The sequence below is a fragment of the Euleptes europaea genome, chromosome 8, assembly GCF_029931775.1.
Source record: "Euleptes europaea isolate rEulEur1 chromosome 8, rEulEur1.hap1, whole genome shotgun sequence".
Taxonomy (NCBI): domain Eukaryota; kingdom Metazoa; phylum Chordata; class Lepidosauria; order Squamata; family Sphaerodactylidae; genus Euleptes; species Euleptes europaea.
This window is the reverse complement of record NC_079319.1, coordinates 33,100,902-33,115,148: the sequence shown is the minus strand read 5'-3', so window position 1 is coordinate 33,115,148 and position 14,247 is coordinate 33,100,902. Positions and strand designations below refer to the sequence as shown.

Here is a 14,247-nt window from a genome sequence, read left to right as displayed (position 1 = left end):
GCCCATCCAATGTTCTGAAGCTGCTTAATTAAAGTACAATAATATATACATTCAAAACACACATCATCAAACAATCATTAACAATCATTGAAATACAGCAATGCCCCAAATAAAACCAAAATAGATTCCCATAATCAACAATGATTTAATCTGGAAATGCTTTTTGGTATACTATTGCTTCTCATAATTTTCTAAACCTGCTCAGCAAGGGCCTTTTTGTACTTCCTCTAGAAGGCTGTTCCAGAGAACTGGCACCGCAACTGGAAAGGAGAGGAACCTTGCCATGGATGCCTGAATCTGACAGAATGATAACACTTAAAGTGATCCCCTTTTCCCGCTTCTATTTTAATTATGGATGTATTGAATTTTGTATGCTAGCCAATGGCTGTAAATAAAAGTATCTAAACACTTAAAGTAACATGTGCTAGTAGGATTGATATAGGGAAGGTTGATACAGGTAGATGTATTTCTTCAGTTATGCAAGTTCCAGGACATGAAGGGCTTTAAAGGTAAAGGTCTACAACCCATTGAACACAGTAGCCCTTTAAACTTTAAAGGCCCAATACTCATGGAATGGCTGGGGGTTGGGCAGGTTCTCTCTCCCTTCCTCCCTCCATCTCTGCTTCTGCTGCCTTTTGGGTAAGAGGAACTTTAGACTTTAAAGGGACATTATTTTTAATGGGTGGTAGGTCTGGTCTCCAGAGTCTAAATCTTCCACCCATAAAAAATAACCCTTTAAAGGGGGGAGGCACTTAAAATTATTGTTTTAATTTCCTTTTAGTTGAGAAAGGGCTTAATTATGGTTTTCACTAAATTAGGAACATTGTTCCCATATTCATTAAAACAGACATTTTTCCTATCACAACTTGCCAAAATGATCCCAATACTCCAAGTATTTAATAAAAATGATAATAATGCTGTTCCCAACTTTCCAATATGGAATTAAAACACAATTTTTCAAGTGCACATCCCCAGCACATTTTACCAGGACCCTCCCTTAGCCTAGAAACCTCTTCTCCTTTTACTTACTTTCTTCTTCCCTAGAAGAAGAAGTTGTTTTTTTATATGGTGAATTTCTCTACCACTGAAGGAAGAATCAAACCAGCTTACAATTACCTTCCCTTCCCCCCCACACACACAACAAACACCCAGTGAGGAAGGTAGGGGTGAGAGAGCTGTGACTAGCCCAAGGTCACCCAGCTGGCTTCATGTGGAGGAGGGGGGAAATTAACCCGGTTCACCAGATTAGCTTTTGCAGCTCATGTGGAGGAATGGGGAATCAAACCCAGTTCTCCAGATTAGAGGTCACTGCTACAAACCACCACTCTTAACCACTCTTAATGCTACATTGTGCCTCACCAGGGAAAAGGGGGAAAGCCCTTTGAAGGTCTGGAAAGAATCAGAATGTGGAGCTTAGCTCCATCCCCCACAGTGGCTACAGGGAAGCATCTAGCTGGATAATTTCTATGATTCTATGATTCTATAATTTACAAACCAGGCATGGATGATAAAAAGCTCTCTGGCAACAACACAAATCTGATTTTCCACAGACAAACTCCCATACTTTTAGCCTAGTTTGGTAATGATAACCTTACACCACGTGAAGCCAAACCAGAATCACTTCTGTCCTGCCTGGATTAAGTTTCAACTTGTTCCTCCACATCCTGCTGACCATTACATCCAGACATTTGCTCAGAACAAAGAAAGCTGCATCTGGAGACTTAGTTAAAGGAATATAGATTGGATGCAGTCAGCTTCTTCACACCCTCTCACCCAGTTTCCCTCCTTACTACAGCTGTCACACATGACTTTTGTGCATACAGGGCCCATGATCCCCAGCATGGCTGTTTTTGTGGTCAAAGAGGCCGCCTCCTCTTTTTTAAAGCAGCCATAAAGCTGGCTGGATCCAACTCACATAGCTGGATATCCAATAGAATGTTCATCATCATCATCGCCTTTATTAGGCATTTACATCAGCATACAATAAACGGAGTTGTGAAAACGGTTAAAACAGGTTACATTAAAATGGCTAGGGCTGTCAAAAAAAAAAATTCGGTACAGTTCGGATTCGGCCGAATTTGTCCCTTGTGGGTTCGGTACCTGCCGAAGTCCGAACTCCCCCACTTCGGATCCGTTCAATTCGGCGGGAATTCAAAGTTCGGGAAAAAATTCGGCCGAATAAAGCCATTAAAAACACAATCGTGCCTTTCCGTGGCTCGGGGGGGGGGGCATTTTTGGGGTTAGAGGTCCCAAACTTTCAGCAGAGCTTCAAAGGACGTTTATTGAAAGACTCCCCAAGTTTTGTAAAGATTGGGTCAGGGGGGGCTGAGATATGGGCCCTGAAAGGGGTCCCCCCCACCCTTAATGTGCATCTCTCAGCAGAGCTTGCCGCCCACGCACAAAGCTCCCAGCCCCGACAACAGCTGAGAAATTTGCAAAACAACACAACCTTGTTAAACAACACCTTTGCAACACACAACTGAAACCTCCCCCCTCAAACCAGGGAGCGAGAGACTCGAGGGGGAACACACACCCCAGGCAGAACCGACGAAAGCCCCCTTTGGCTTCCCCCCCACCCACAGAAACTGCTCCCTCCCCACACACACACAGACTCTGCTTTCCCCCCCACACACACACATACACAGGAGAAAAATTATAGATTAAAGCCCCCAAAGGGGTCTTACTGTGGCTGTCTTCTGTTCCATCAAGAGGGGCTGAAGAGGACTTGTAAATAATCCAAGATGATTCCAATTAGACACGGAATGTTTTGCTCTGGAGATGCACAGGATCGGCTGATCCATTCATCCCAATAAGGAAAAGGGGAAAGGGGAAAGGGGAAAGCCCATATCTCGGGACCCCCTGACCCAATGTTCACAAAACTTGGGGGGGTATCTTAAGAACACTGGTCTGAAACTCCGCTCAAAGTTTGGGATCTGCACCCCCAAAAATGCGCCCCCTGCAGCCATGGAAAGAGAAAAGGGGGGAGGCGATATTTCTGCCCCCACTGAACCCATCTTTACAAAACTTGGGTAGTATCTTAAGAATAATTGACTGAAGCTATGCTAAAAGTTTGGGGGCTATATCCCCAAAAAAGCGCCCCCTGCAGCCACATAAATGGAAAAAGGGGGAGGGAAAAGGGGGAGAGCCCATATCTCGAGACCCCCTGACCCAATGTTTACAAAACTTGGGGGGTATCTTAAGAATACTGGTCTGAAACTCCGCTCAAAGTTTGGGATCTGTACCCCCAAAAATGCGCCCCCTGCAGCCATGGAAAGAAAAAGGGGGGAGCCCATATCTCGGGACCCCCTGACCCAATGTTTACAAAACTTGGGGGGTACCTTAAGAAGCTTCATCTGAAGCTCCAGTGAAAGTTTTGTGTCTGCACCCCAAAAAATACGCCCCCTGCAGCCACAGAAAGGAGCGAATGTGCACAAGCACCACACACACACACACGAGGATTTCGCTCTCTCTCTCTCTCTCCCTGGCCGGGCCGCACATCAGCTGATTCCTCCAGTACTCAATCCTGACTGATTGGCCAGAAGAAGACCCAGCTTGCCCACCGATTGGCCGGGGGAGGAGAATGCTGCTTACTGACGGTTATGCTGCTTACTGACGGCCGAATTTGCCGAATTTATTCGCGAACTCCCGAACTCGCTGAATTCGGCCCCTCCGGTTGCCCGCCAGTTTTGAGTTCGGTTCCTCCCGAACTAAAAACCACCGAATCAGGGGAAATTCGGCTGATTTTCAGTTCGGGCTGAACCGAATTGACAGCCCTAAAAATGGGATTACTTAGAAGTACGAACAAACTGCTCGCGAATCCTTTGTGCAGACAGGAGAAAACTAGCTACTTGTTGGGTGACAGAGGAATTTCTATCAGATAAAAGGTACATCACCAACTGCTGATCTGAGAGACTCTGATCACTGGGCAGTAGGGGTTTAATATAGGTATTCCTCGGCCTCATGTAAAGCTGGCAGTACAACAGCACGTGGGTTAAGTGTTCAAGATCCCCAGTCTTACATGGACAATACCTATCACTAAAAGGGATTACCAATAGAATGTTGATGACACCCATCTCCAAAGTTCTGGATAATTTTATGATATTTGATGGCTGTCAAGAGGTTCCTATGTGAGAGACAATCCCTGCTACTTCCAGTTAGTATAAGGACAGAAGAGACTTCATTCTACTAGTTTTAAGAGGGTGGAGGTCACCAATGCCTTAGAGTGGGAGGGGCTGTGGATCACTGGTAGAGCATCTGCTTGGCATGCAGAAGGTCCCAGGTTCAATCCCCCCGGCATCTCCAGTTAAAAGGACTAGGCAAGTAGGTGATGTGAAAGACTTCCGCCTGAGACCCCGAAGAGCTGTAGTCAGTCTGAGTAGACAATACTGACTTGGATAGACCAAGGATCTGATTCAGTATATGGCAGCTTCATGTGTTCATGTGGACCAAGGCCACTATTCTGTCCTTCTTCTCACTGGAAATACCACTGATCTTTCTCTGCTTCTGGGAAGCCTTCATGTTTATAAAACACAGGTTGAAGTGGAACAATGGAAGGCTTTAAAGGGGAATTAGAAATATGTACGGGGAAGAGGTCTATCAGTGGCTACTAGCTATGGTGACTAAAGGGAACCTTAGGGTTGCCAGCCACCAGGTGGTTGCTGGAGATCTCCTGCTATTACAACTAATCTCCAGCCTATAGAGATCAGTTCCCCTGGAGAAAATGGCTGCTTTGGCCATTGGACTCTATGTTGAAGCCCCTCCCCAAACCCTGCCCTCCTTAGGCTCTGCCCCAAAAACCTCCCACCAGTGGCAAAGAGGGAACTGGCAACCCTAGGGAACCTCCATGTTCAGAGGCAGTAAACCTCTGAATACCAGTACCAGGTGGCAACATTGGGAAGTCCTCAGCCTCTATACCCTGTTGATGGCAGTCCGTAGGAACTGGTTGACCACTGTTTGAGACAGGATGCTGGATTAGATGGACCACTAGTCTGATCCAGCAGGACTCTTACTATTCTGAAAAATATGTTAGAAATGAAAGGCTACAAGATCATGTTAGAAATTAAATTGAAGGTCAACATACAAGGTTATTAGATTCATGTGGGGGGGGGGGAATTCTATAGTACTGCTTAGCCTGTGGTCTATTAAAAATTCTTATATATAACATGAAAGGATTAAAAGAAAATTTAGGAGAAACCTTTCACATTGTGAGATATCCCCTGCCAAATTTTAAGAAAGCAATTAATTTTGCAGATGTGCCAGCATCACTTATTACCATCTAAATTAAACATTCTGCAAGACAGGAAACTAGAAAGGTAAAAGATACTAATACAGTCATCTTTTATTTCAGCCTACAAGGAAAAGATGAAGGAGCTCTCTATGCTGTCTTTGATCTGCTCCTGTTTTTACCCTGAACCTCGCAACATCAATATATATACATATGATGGTGAGTAACTTTTAATGTGGTCATTTTGATAGCCAAATGGTTGCTTGGACTGTCCTGGAAAATAATTTGTAATTGTTGCTTAGTCAATTATTTGATTATTTGGCCATTGTTTCTGGCTACTTTTTTATTTTTTTAGATATCTATTAGATCTTACTGACTGCCTAAATCTTATCACAATGAATACCTCATTATTATCCCTAGTACAAGCGAATTCACTAAAAATTCTAACTAAAAATAGATAGAAAAGCTTTTTTTAAAAGCATAGTTATGGTGGTGTTCAGCTTGACACAATTCACATGAAGTTAATTCTTTATTAAATAACATCTGTAGATGGCAATACTAACTTCCCCAGAAAGAACATTTAACCCTAAAATGTACAATCTCAGCAAGTTTTTTTAACATGGAAACATATGTAGGATGAGAACATGGAGCACCATACACATTACTATTTCATTGCAGACAGCTTTAATAGTCTGTTTCTATAAACCCTTGTCAGAAATCCTTGACTTGTACAACTTTTGGTTTAGAAATTTTAACTTTTCCTTCACAGATATGGAAATTAAGCAAATCAATAAACGTGCTTCTGGCCAAGCTTTTGAATTGATCTTAAAGCCACCATCTCCGGTCTCAGAAGCACCACGAACTTTAGCTTCTCCAAAGAAGAAAGATGTGTCTCTTGATGAGATCCAGAAAAAGCTGGAAGCTGCAGAGGAAAGGAGAAAGGTATGTAGTGACTACAGCAGGAGTGAAAAAGAACAACATCTCACCGTTAATAACTTCCCTAACAGAATTATTACTATTGAAAATATGGCATACCACTTGAGATGTTTGCACTGCATGGTTAAAGTTGACTGGATGTTAAGAAAGATAGAATTATTTGGCAGGTTGTTGCTGTTTTTAATGTTCAACTTTGTGAATACTCAATGCTGGTTCTGAGGGTTGCTTTTTATTTGTTCAAGACATGCATCTTGAGATCTGTGTCTGAAATCAAATGAAATTGTCACTGAAGAATAGTCAGACACATGTTTGTTTCTCTGATGAGACACATATTCATCTTCAGAGTAACCTCACATCTGTCCCAATGACTAGGGAGGCCATTATGTTTCTGGTTAGGGCTCCCATGTGCCTTACACATTAACAGATTTCTTGTGGCATAAGCTTTCATGGATACGATCTCCTCCATTAAAAAATATGCTACAAGAAATCTATTCTTGTATCCACTGGAAGATTTCTGCATACACTTGGGCCCTTGAGAGCCAGCGTGGTGTAGTGGTTAAGAACGGTGGTTTGGAGTGGTGGACTTTAATCTGGAGAACTGGGTTTGATTCCCCACTCCTCCACATGAGCGGCAGACACTAATCTGGTGAACGGGTTTGGTTTCCGCACTCCTACACTTGAAGCCAGCTGGGTGGGCCTTGGGCTAGTCACAGCTCTCCTAGAGCTCTCCCAACCTCACCTACCTCACAGGGTGTCTATTGAGGGGAAGGGAAGGTGATTGTAAGCTGGTTTGACTCTCCCTTAAGTGATAAGAGAAAATCGATATTTAAAAAACTAACTCTTCTTTTTCTTTGCGCAAGCAAAAGTATGGGAGAAAAACAGTCATAAGTTAAACATAGCATATTCCAAGCTGCATTCCCACTTGCACAAGACATTGTGCAGGGAATTTCTGGGCACTGTAAGCTACATAAAGGAAAGTACTCAGTTGCAGAAAAACTTGTGCAAGCAGAACTGCATTGTCTGTCTAGATTTCTGAGCATGTATCATTGAATCCAAGCCCTAGTCTTCAAGGCACCAGAATGTTGTTTAAACTTCTAACACACCACCCCAACAAGGCTAGGATAAGTAATAACTTTAAAAAAAAATAGCATGTAAGGAGAACTAATGTAATTTGTCAATTAAAAGCATGATTTTAAGCTTGAAGGCTGCCAGCTTGGAGGGCTTTAAGAGGGGAGTGGACATATTGATGGAGGAAAGGGGTATTCATGGCTATTAGTTAGAATGGATACTAGTCATGCTGCAAACCTATTCTCTCTAGTATCAGAGGAGCATGCCTATTATATTGGGTGCGATGGAACACAGGCAGGATGGCACTGCTGCAGTCATCTTGTTTGTGGCTTCCTAGAGGAACCTGGTTGGCCACTGTGTGAACAGACTGCTGGACTTGATGGGCCTTGGTCTGATCCAGCAGGGCCTTTCTTATGTTCTTATGTCTTCCATGCTTATCTCAGCTCAGCTGTGAATTCACCGCCTGGCCTTATTCAGGTTATCCCCATTTCACACTGGTCATAAATGCTCCATCCTGTTTGATGGGAAAGACCCTTTGCTATGCAGAAAGGCCTTTGCATCAGGGTGTTTGTATTTGCAAACAACTTTCATGCAGATACTTTCCAGAATTAGAATCCCTCTTCAAATAAAATTTTAATTAAAAGCAATCACAGCTTATCAACGAAAATTGCCTTTAACAACCTTAAGAGATTTCACACTATCTTTGAATGAAACCACCCTCTATTAATTGGATCAATGTTTATTAGAAACTGCCAGCTTCTTGTGTGTCAACAAATCATACAAATTAGAGCCCATTTTTAAACGTTAGTTCTCTAGCTATTTATCAGTCTCCTAGCTAAATATTTCAGCCTCCCTTTCTCACTCACTCCCTTATTTATTTCCAAAACATTGCAACCTCACTGGAATTTTAACTTGCAATAACACTGTGCAGAATGTTGTCTTCCTGAGAATCTGCTCAGAAGTCTGTCCTTGGGATGCATTCCTAGCACAACACAGAGAACCGTCTGCCCTTCTTCTGAGCTTGATGGAAAGAGGGGCAGAGGATCATGCTGACCTCAAACATACCAAAACTGTAGGCTTGTGACTTCAAGATAGATACAGGATGGAAAGTATGAATGTCTGTGGCTCCTTCATCAATACAGACAAACAGTTCTTTGTTTTTTCACTCAGGGGGCCTTTTGTCATGCTTGTTTAGTCCTACACCTGAGATAAAGGAATTTAGCCCTCTCCTCCATGAACATGTCCACTCCCCTCTTAAAGCCTTCCAAGTTGGCAGCCATCACCACATCCTGGGGCAGGGAGTTCCACAATTTAACTATGTGTTGTGTGAAGAAATACTTCCTTTTATCAGTTTTGAATCTCTCACCCTCCAGCCTCAGCAGATGACCCCGCGTTTTAGTATTATGAGAGAGGGAGAAAAGCTTCTCCCTGTCCACTCTCTCCATACCATGCATAATTTTATAGACCTCTGTCGTGTCTCCCCTTAACCAACTTCTTTCCAAGCTCTCTAGTCTGAACTGCTGTGCCTAATGCTGAGGGGGGAAAGCAAGGCAGCACACAGGGAATCCAGTTGTCATGTCACTCTTTTGGTTGATTGTAATTGTGAATGGGGCTCTTTGTGAGCCACCCAGGGAATACCACTGCTCTGCCCCTTCAACAGACTGCAAAAGCCACGGTGCTTTTCATGAATATATATCAATTTTGCACTCAAAGTGCACTCCTAAGTAAATTTACACCCTTCTAAACGAATTGACTTCAGTAGACTTAGAAGTGTGTGACTCTGCTTAGGGTGACGCTGTGAGTTTCTCATATATCTGACCCATTAAAGCCAACGATGGGGGAAATTGATCTGAAAACTGAAGAACTATATGAAATTTGTAGCAGGCAGGTGCAGTAACAAGAGCAATAATAAAGCTGTCTCTAGGATGCCACGATTCTTTTGGTGTTATTTTGTAGGGATCGTCCCACGTTGGCAAGCTTTGTTATTAGCTAACTCAGCCGTTGTCTGCAGCAGTGTCGTGCACCGAGGGGGCATTTTGCTATTTCCACTCAGAGTATCAGAATCACAAAAATAACCCACCCAAACAAAAAATAAGGTTCTTAGTGCAGCATAAAAATATATCTGATGGTAATGGAAAACATACTGAATGGACAGTTAAGCAAAATACCCACCACAGCCGCCTCCAAAAGTTTCAGAATCCAAGGTTGAGTTGCGCAGTAAGATCTCCCTTAATCAGAATCCTAATATGAAAATTATATTCCAAAGGGATGCACATTCCTACTGGTTTTTGGATTACAGCACAGAAATTAGATGTGATCCTATTATTGGCTTTGCATTTGTGTGAAATTTAATTGGACGAGTCCCTGCTGCTTAAAACCGCATTGAATGGAGGATAACAATCACCCTTTTAAACAGTTGTGCTGTCAGCTATTCGACGGAAGCCATGCATTTTTTTACTGATTAATGCCATTTACCATAATGATTGCACTTCAAAAGAGGTTCCTACCCAGTCATAAGTAAATTCTTCTCACTTACATAAGATGGGCTGGCTCCCATCTTCCTTCTCTAATCTGCAGGCACTTAATCTAAACCAATCAGTATGTTAAAAGGGGAGTCTGGAAGTCAGCCTCCATAGGATGCTTTAAAATTCTAGAAGACCCACAGAGCTGCGGAGTGAAGAACTGCTCAGTTTTTTCCCCTACTCAGGCTGGCTGCAGTTCTCCAATGTCTCAGACAAAGAATTGTGTCTCCTCAGCACCTGCTTATCTGAGTCCCTTTGACCAGTGATCCCGGGAACTGAGCCTCTTCATGCAAAGCACACGCTCTGCCCCTGAGCTGCAGCCTCTGACCAAAAGACTTTTCAAATAGACGTTGCTCGTTTTTAGGGTTGCCAACCTCCAGGTAGTTAGTAATCAAAACCAGGCAGCTCGTAACAACAAGGAAGTTTGAACTCAAAAAAGTACCAGCAAACAAAATGCACCTGGAGAAAATGGCCACTTTGGCAACTGGACTCTATGGCGTTGAAGTCCCTCCCCTCACCAAACCCCTCCCTCCTCAGGCTCCGCCCCAAAAACCTCCCACTGGTGGCAAAGAGGGACCTGGAAACCCTACTCATTTTCTTTTCTTGAAGGTTCCTAGTGTGAAGCAGGCATTGTTGCAGAGGTGAAAGTATGAGGTCATCCCCAATGACCCCCCTCCTCTCATACTTGTTTTATCTTGAATTTTGTGAGCCCAACCGTAGACTTTTCCTGCTTTCCTTACTATAGTCAATAACATAGATAGCTATAGACTCATGTTGACTCATGGTGATTATGGAAGATATGCTTTGCAGGGAAATATATTTATTGGGGTTTTTTTGGGGGGGTACTTTCTCCAAAGCTTTTTCTTTTCTGCAGGAATGTACTCTTTGAGGTGCTGATATAACCTTGCACCCTGGTCTTCTCCATTGATCCATTTGGCCCAAGCCACCAGTGAAATCAGCCACACAGCTTACTTTTTCATCAACTTAGTCTAGCAAAGAGCTCCATCCATGTCCAGATCTCCTAATGTGTTAAACTGCAATATACTCAGATCAAACTATTCATACAATTAAGATAGTATGTATATATTACAAACTGAGGCATCCTAAGGCATGCAAGGACTAATAAAAATCGCTACATGCATTAATTCCCTGTTTAGTAGAAAAGAGCAAGAGTCCAGTAGCACCTTAAAAACTAACAAAATTCCTGGCAGGGTATGAGCATTTGTGAGTCACAGCTCACTTCTTCAGATATTTCAGATACTGAAGAAGTGAGATGTGACTCACAAAAGCTCATACCCTGCCAGGAATTTTGTTAGTTTTTAAGGTGCTACTGGACTCTTGCTCTTTTCTGCTGCTGCAGAAACAGATTAACACAGCTAGCAATCGCGATCTACTTCCCTGTCAGTGTGAGGCAATTGTGTGTTGTTATAACCTTGTACAGAATGTGCAACACTAGTGGTACAATCCTAAACAGAGTTGTACCCTTCTCAGCCCATAAACTTTAGAAGGTTATGACTCTGCTTAGAATTGCACTGTAGTTTACCTATAAAATGGTCTCTGGGAGTATGAAAAAATCTACTCCTATGAGTTCTTCCATGCCTATAGACCAGTGGTGGCGAACCTATGGCACACGTGCCAGAGGGGGCACGCAGAGCCCTCTCTGTGGGCAGGCGCACCGTCGCCCCAGTACAGAAAAGCAGCCCCAGCAGCAGCAGCAGGAGAGGCGGCGAGAGGGATTCCCCGAGCTGTCTCATGGTGGCGACCCCTGCCCGCAGCCCCGACTCTTGCACCGGGCAGCCTCTCTCCTCTCCTTCTTTTGGCAGCCACGAGGGGAGGGGTGGGGGGAGAAAGTTGAGCTCCCCGGGTCTTCTCGCCGTCGTCGGGGTGCCTGCGAGCTTCCCTCTCTCTCCCCCTCAGCGGTGCAGGGCGACCTTGCTGCAGCCACTCCCCAGGCACCGGGACCGGCCGGGATGGCTGGCAGCATGTCCGGGCTCTCCTTGAGCGGGAGCCGCCGCACCGCTCCTGCTTTGTGCCGCCAGCGTCTGTCCCGCATGGCATGAGCGGCGGCGAGACTGGAGCTGGCTCTGACTGCCTGCGCTGCCCCCGGCCCTGCCCTAGGAGGAGGAGTCCTGCCGGGGCAACCTCCGCCCTCGCTTCTCACCCAGAACTGCTGCTGCTTGTGCGGCCTGGCCAACTTCCCCGAGGCTGCAGTAAGTGGGCGATCCTGAGGTAACATGGCGACGTCTCCTTGCTTTCCTGCCATCGCAGAGATTCCTCCCCTGGTATGATTGCCAAAGATAGGACTTTTTGGAGGACTTTGATTCATTGGCACTTAACACACACACACACACACACGATTGCCAGACTCCAGTTGGGGCCTGGGAATCTTCCGGGATTACAACGGACCGCCGCTCTACACAGATCAGTTCCCTCCCCAAAATTCGCTGTCCCCCAGATCTCCAGGAATTTTCCGGCCTGAAGTTAGAGACCGTATTCAGGTTAAATTGCCGTGTTGGCACTTTGCGATGAATAAGTGGGTTTTGGGTTGCAGTTTGGGCACTCGGTGTCTAAAAGGTTCGCCATCACTGCTATAGACGATTGCCTCCAGACAGCCAAGCAATCAATATATGCCTAATTTCAGGCAGGCATCCTACTATTATCACTGAAAATTTGGTTATCCGCAGATTCTACCTGCATAATTAAAATATTCATAGTGAAAGTATACAAAGTATGCATGAGGTGCTGTTGTATTAGGAAAAAATCCACAGAGTGGCTGTAGTAGCACAATTCTTGATCTGGACTCAGTGGAAAGTTACCAAACAGTGAAATAATTTTTGAGTTTCACAGAAAGCTACTTCTAGTTGAATATTAACAAACAAAATGGGCTGAGGATTATAGCTAGTTATAGAAACCACTGTTGATTCTTTCTCCCAGCATTCATTGAAAGGGAAACCGGATGAAGTAGAGATGTAAAATTTCTGGAAATTTTGAAGCCACAAAAAAAAAAAACAACTTTTTTTTCTGGTTGTTGTTGTTGTTTTGTTGTTTTGCTTTTTTGAGGGAGAACAGAAATTCAATTGAGAACAATTGAAATACATGCAATACTTATTGTCCTATCAAACCTAAATTAAATTTACTGCTTCCCCCCCCACTGGGGGGGGGGAATGCCCCTAAACTGAAGAGCTGTCCCCCCACTTTATTCTCCCACTACAAAAACTAGCAATAATAACTGCATTTGGGAAGGAACCCATATTTTTAAATGATAAAAGTAAGTGTAATATTGCTAAACAGCCACAACTTGTAAATGGGTCATCATCATGCCCTAGGTTTGCCAGGTCCCCCCCGGGGGGGGGTAGGGTTGCCAGATCCAAACTGGGAAACTCCTGGAAATTTAGGGGTGCAGCCTGGGGAAGGACAGGGACCTCAGTGGGGCCTGATGCCAAAGAGTCCACCCTTCAAAGCATCCATTTTCTCCAGCAGAACTGATCTCTGTAGTCCGGAGATGAGCTGTAATTCCAGAGGGTCCCTAGTAGGGTTGCCAACCTCCAGGTACTAGATGGAGATCTCCTGCCATTACAACTGATTTCCCGCCAATAGAGATCAGTTCACCTGGAGAAAATGGCTGCTTTTGCAATTGTACTCTATGTCATTGAAGTCTCTCCCCACAGCCTGCCCCAAAAACCTCCCACCAGTGGCGAAGAGGGACCTGGAAACCCTAGTCCCCACATGGAGGCTGGCCATCCCTAGCATGCCCTTCACACGGAATATCTTTTTCTCTTTCCCACAACAACCACTTTGTGAAATATCCACTGCATGAAGCTCAAAAGCTTCACTATTTTGTGACTTTCAGTGGAAAGGAATTGCACTACTAGGAACAGGTCCAGGATTTATAAACAAGCTCTAGTTCTTTAAATTAGAAAAGGAATTTTGAGTACATCTGTGCGGAAAAACCAGACTCTTGAAACCAAAAATAAAACATTTAGGCATACTGAGACCTTAAACTTCCTTTGTCATTTTAAGCTAATGTTAATTTTCAGGTTAATGACGTAAACAAGCATGCTTTAAAAAGAAATTTGGCCTTCATATAAATACATAGTTATTTACCAGATGTCATTTTAAAACCGCCAGTAACCATTACCTATAATCCACATAAAATGTAAGAAAAAGGAAAGAACAGAAATATTTGGGGGATGTTTCAGCAATGACAACGTTCTTCAGGTATCAATTTTTCAAAGATCCATATGCTCAAAAAAAAATCCTGATTTTCCTCATTAGCATTTCTTATGACATATACAAGTAAATGAAAATCTCCATGATTAGAATTAGTTTTGTTTGTAATACTGTGGAAACATGACATTTCCTGAAAGTTCATCAGGTTTCTACTACCACATAGTGGTTGTATATATTTATTAGGCTGGGTCCAACATCTGTATTCTACTACAGGAAGAAACAGCTGCTTGTATAAGAGGGAGAATGATTCCCCCTTTCTACTTGAGA

At 43.8% G+C, this 14,247-nt stretch overlaps 1 protein-coding gene across 1 annotated transcript in view; it reads left to right on the top strand.

Moving 5' to 3' along the window:
- STMN2 (stathmin 2) overlaps window positions 1-14,247 on the top strand; it is a 40,987-nt gene that overhangs the window by 24,357 nt on the left and 2,383 nt on the right. The window contains exons 2-3 of the mRNA XM_056854516.1: window positions 5,348-5,443; window positions 5,994-6,166. Coding sequence (XP_056710494.1) covers window positions 5,348-5,443; window positions 5,994-6,166 — 269 coding nt within the window. The remainder of the gene's footprint in view (window positions 1-5,347; window positions 5,444-5,993; window positions 6,167-14,247) is intronic.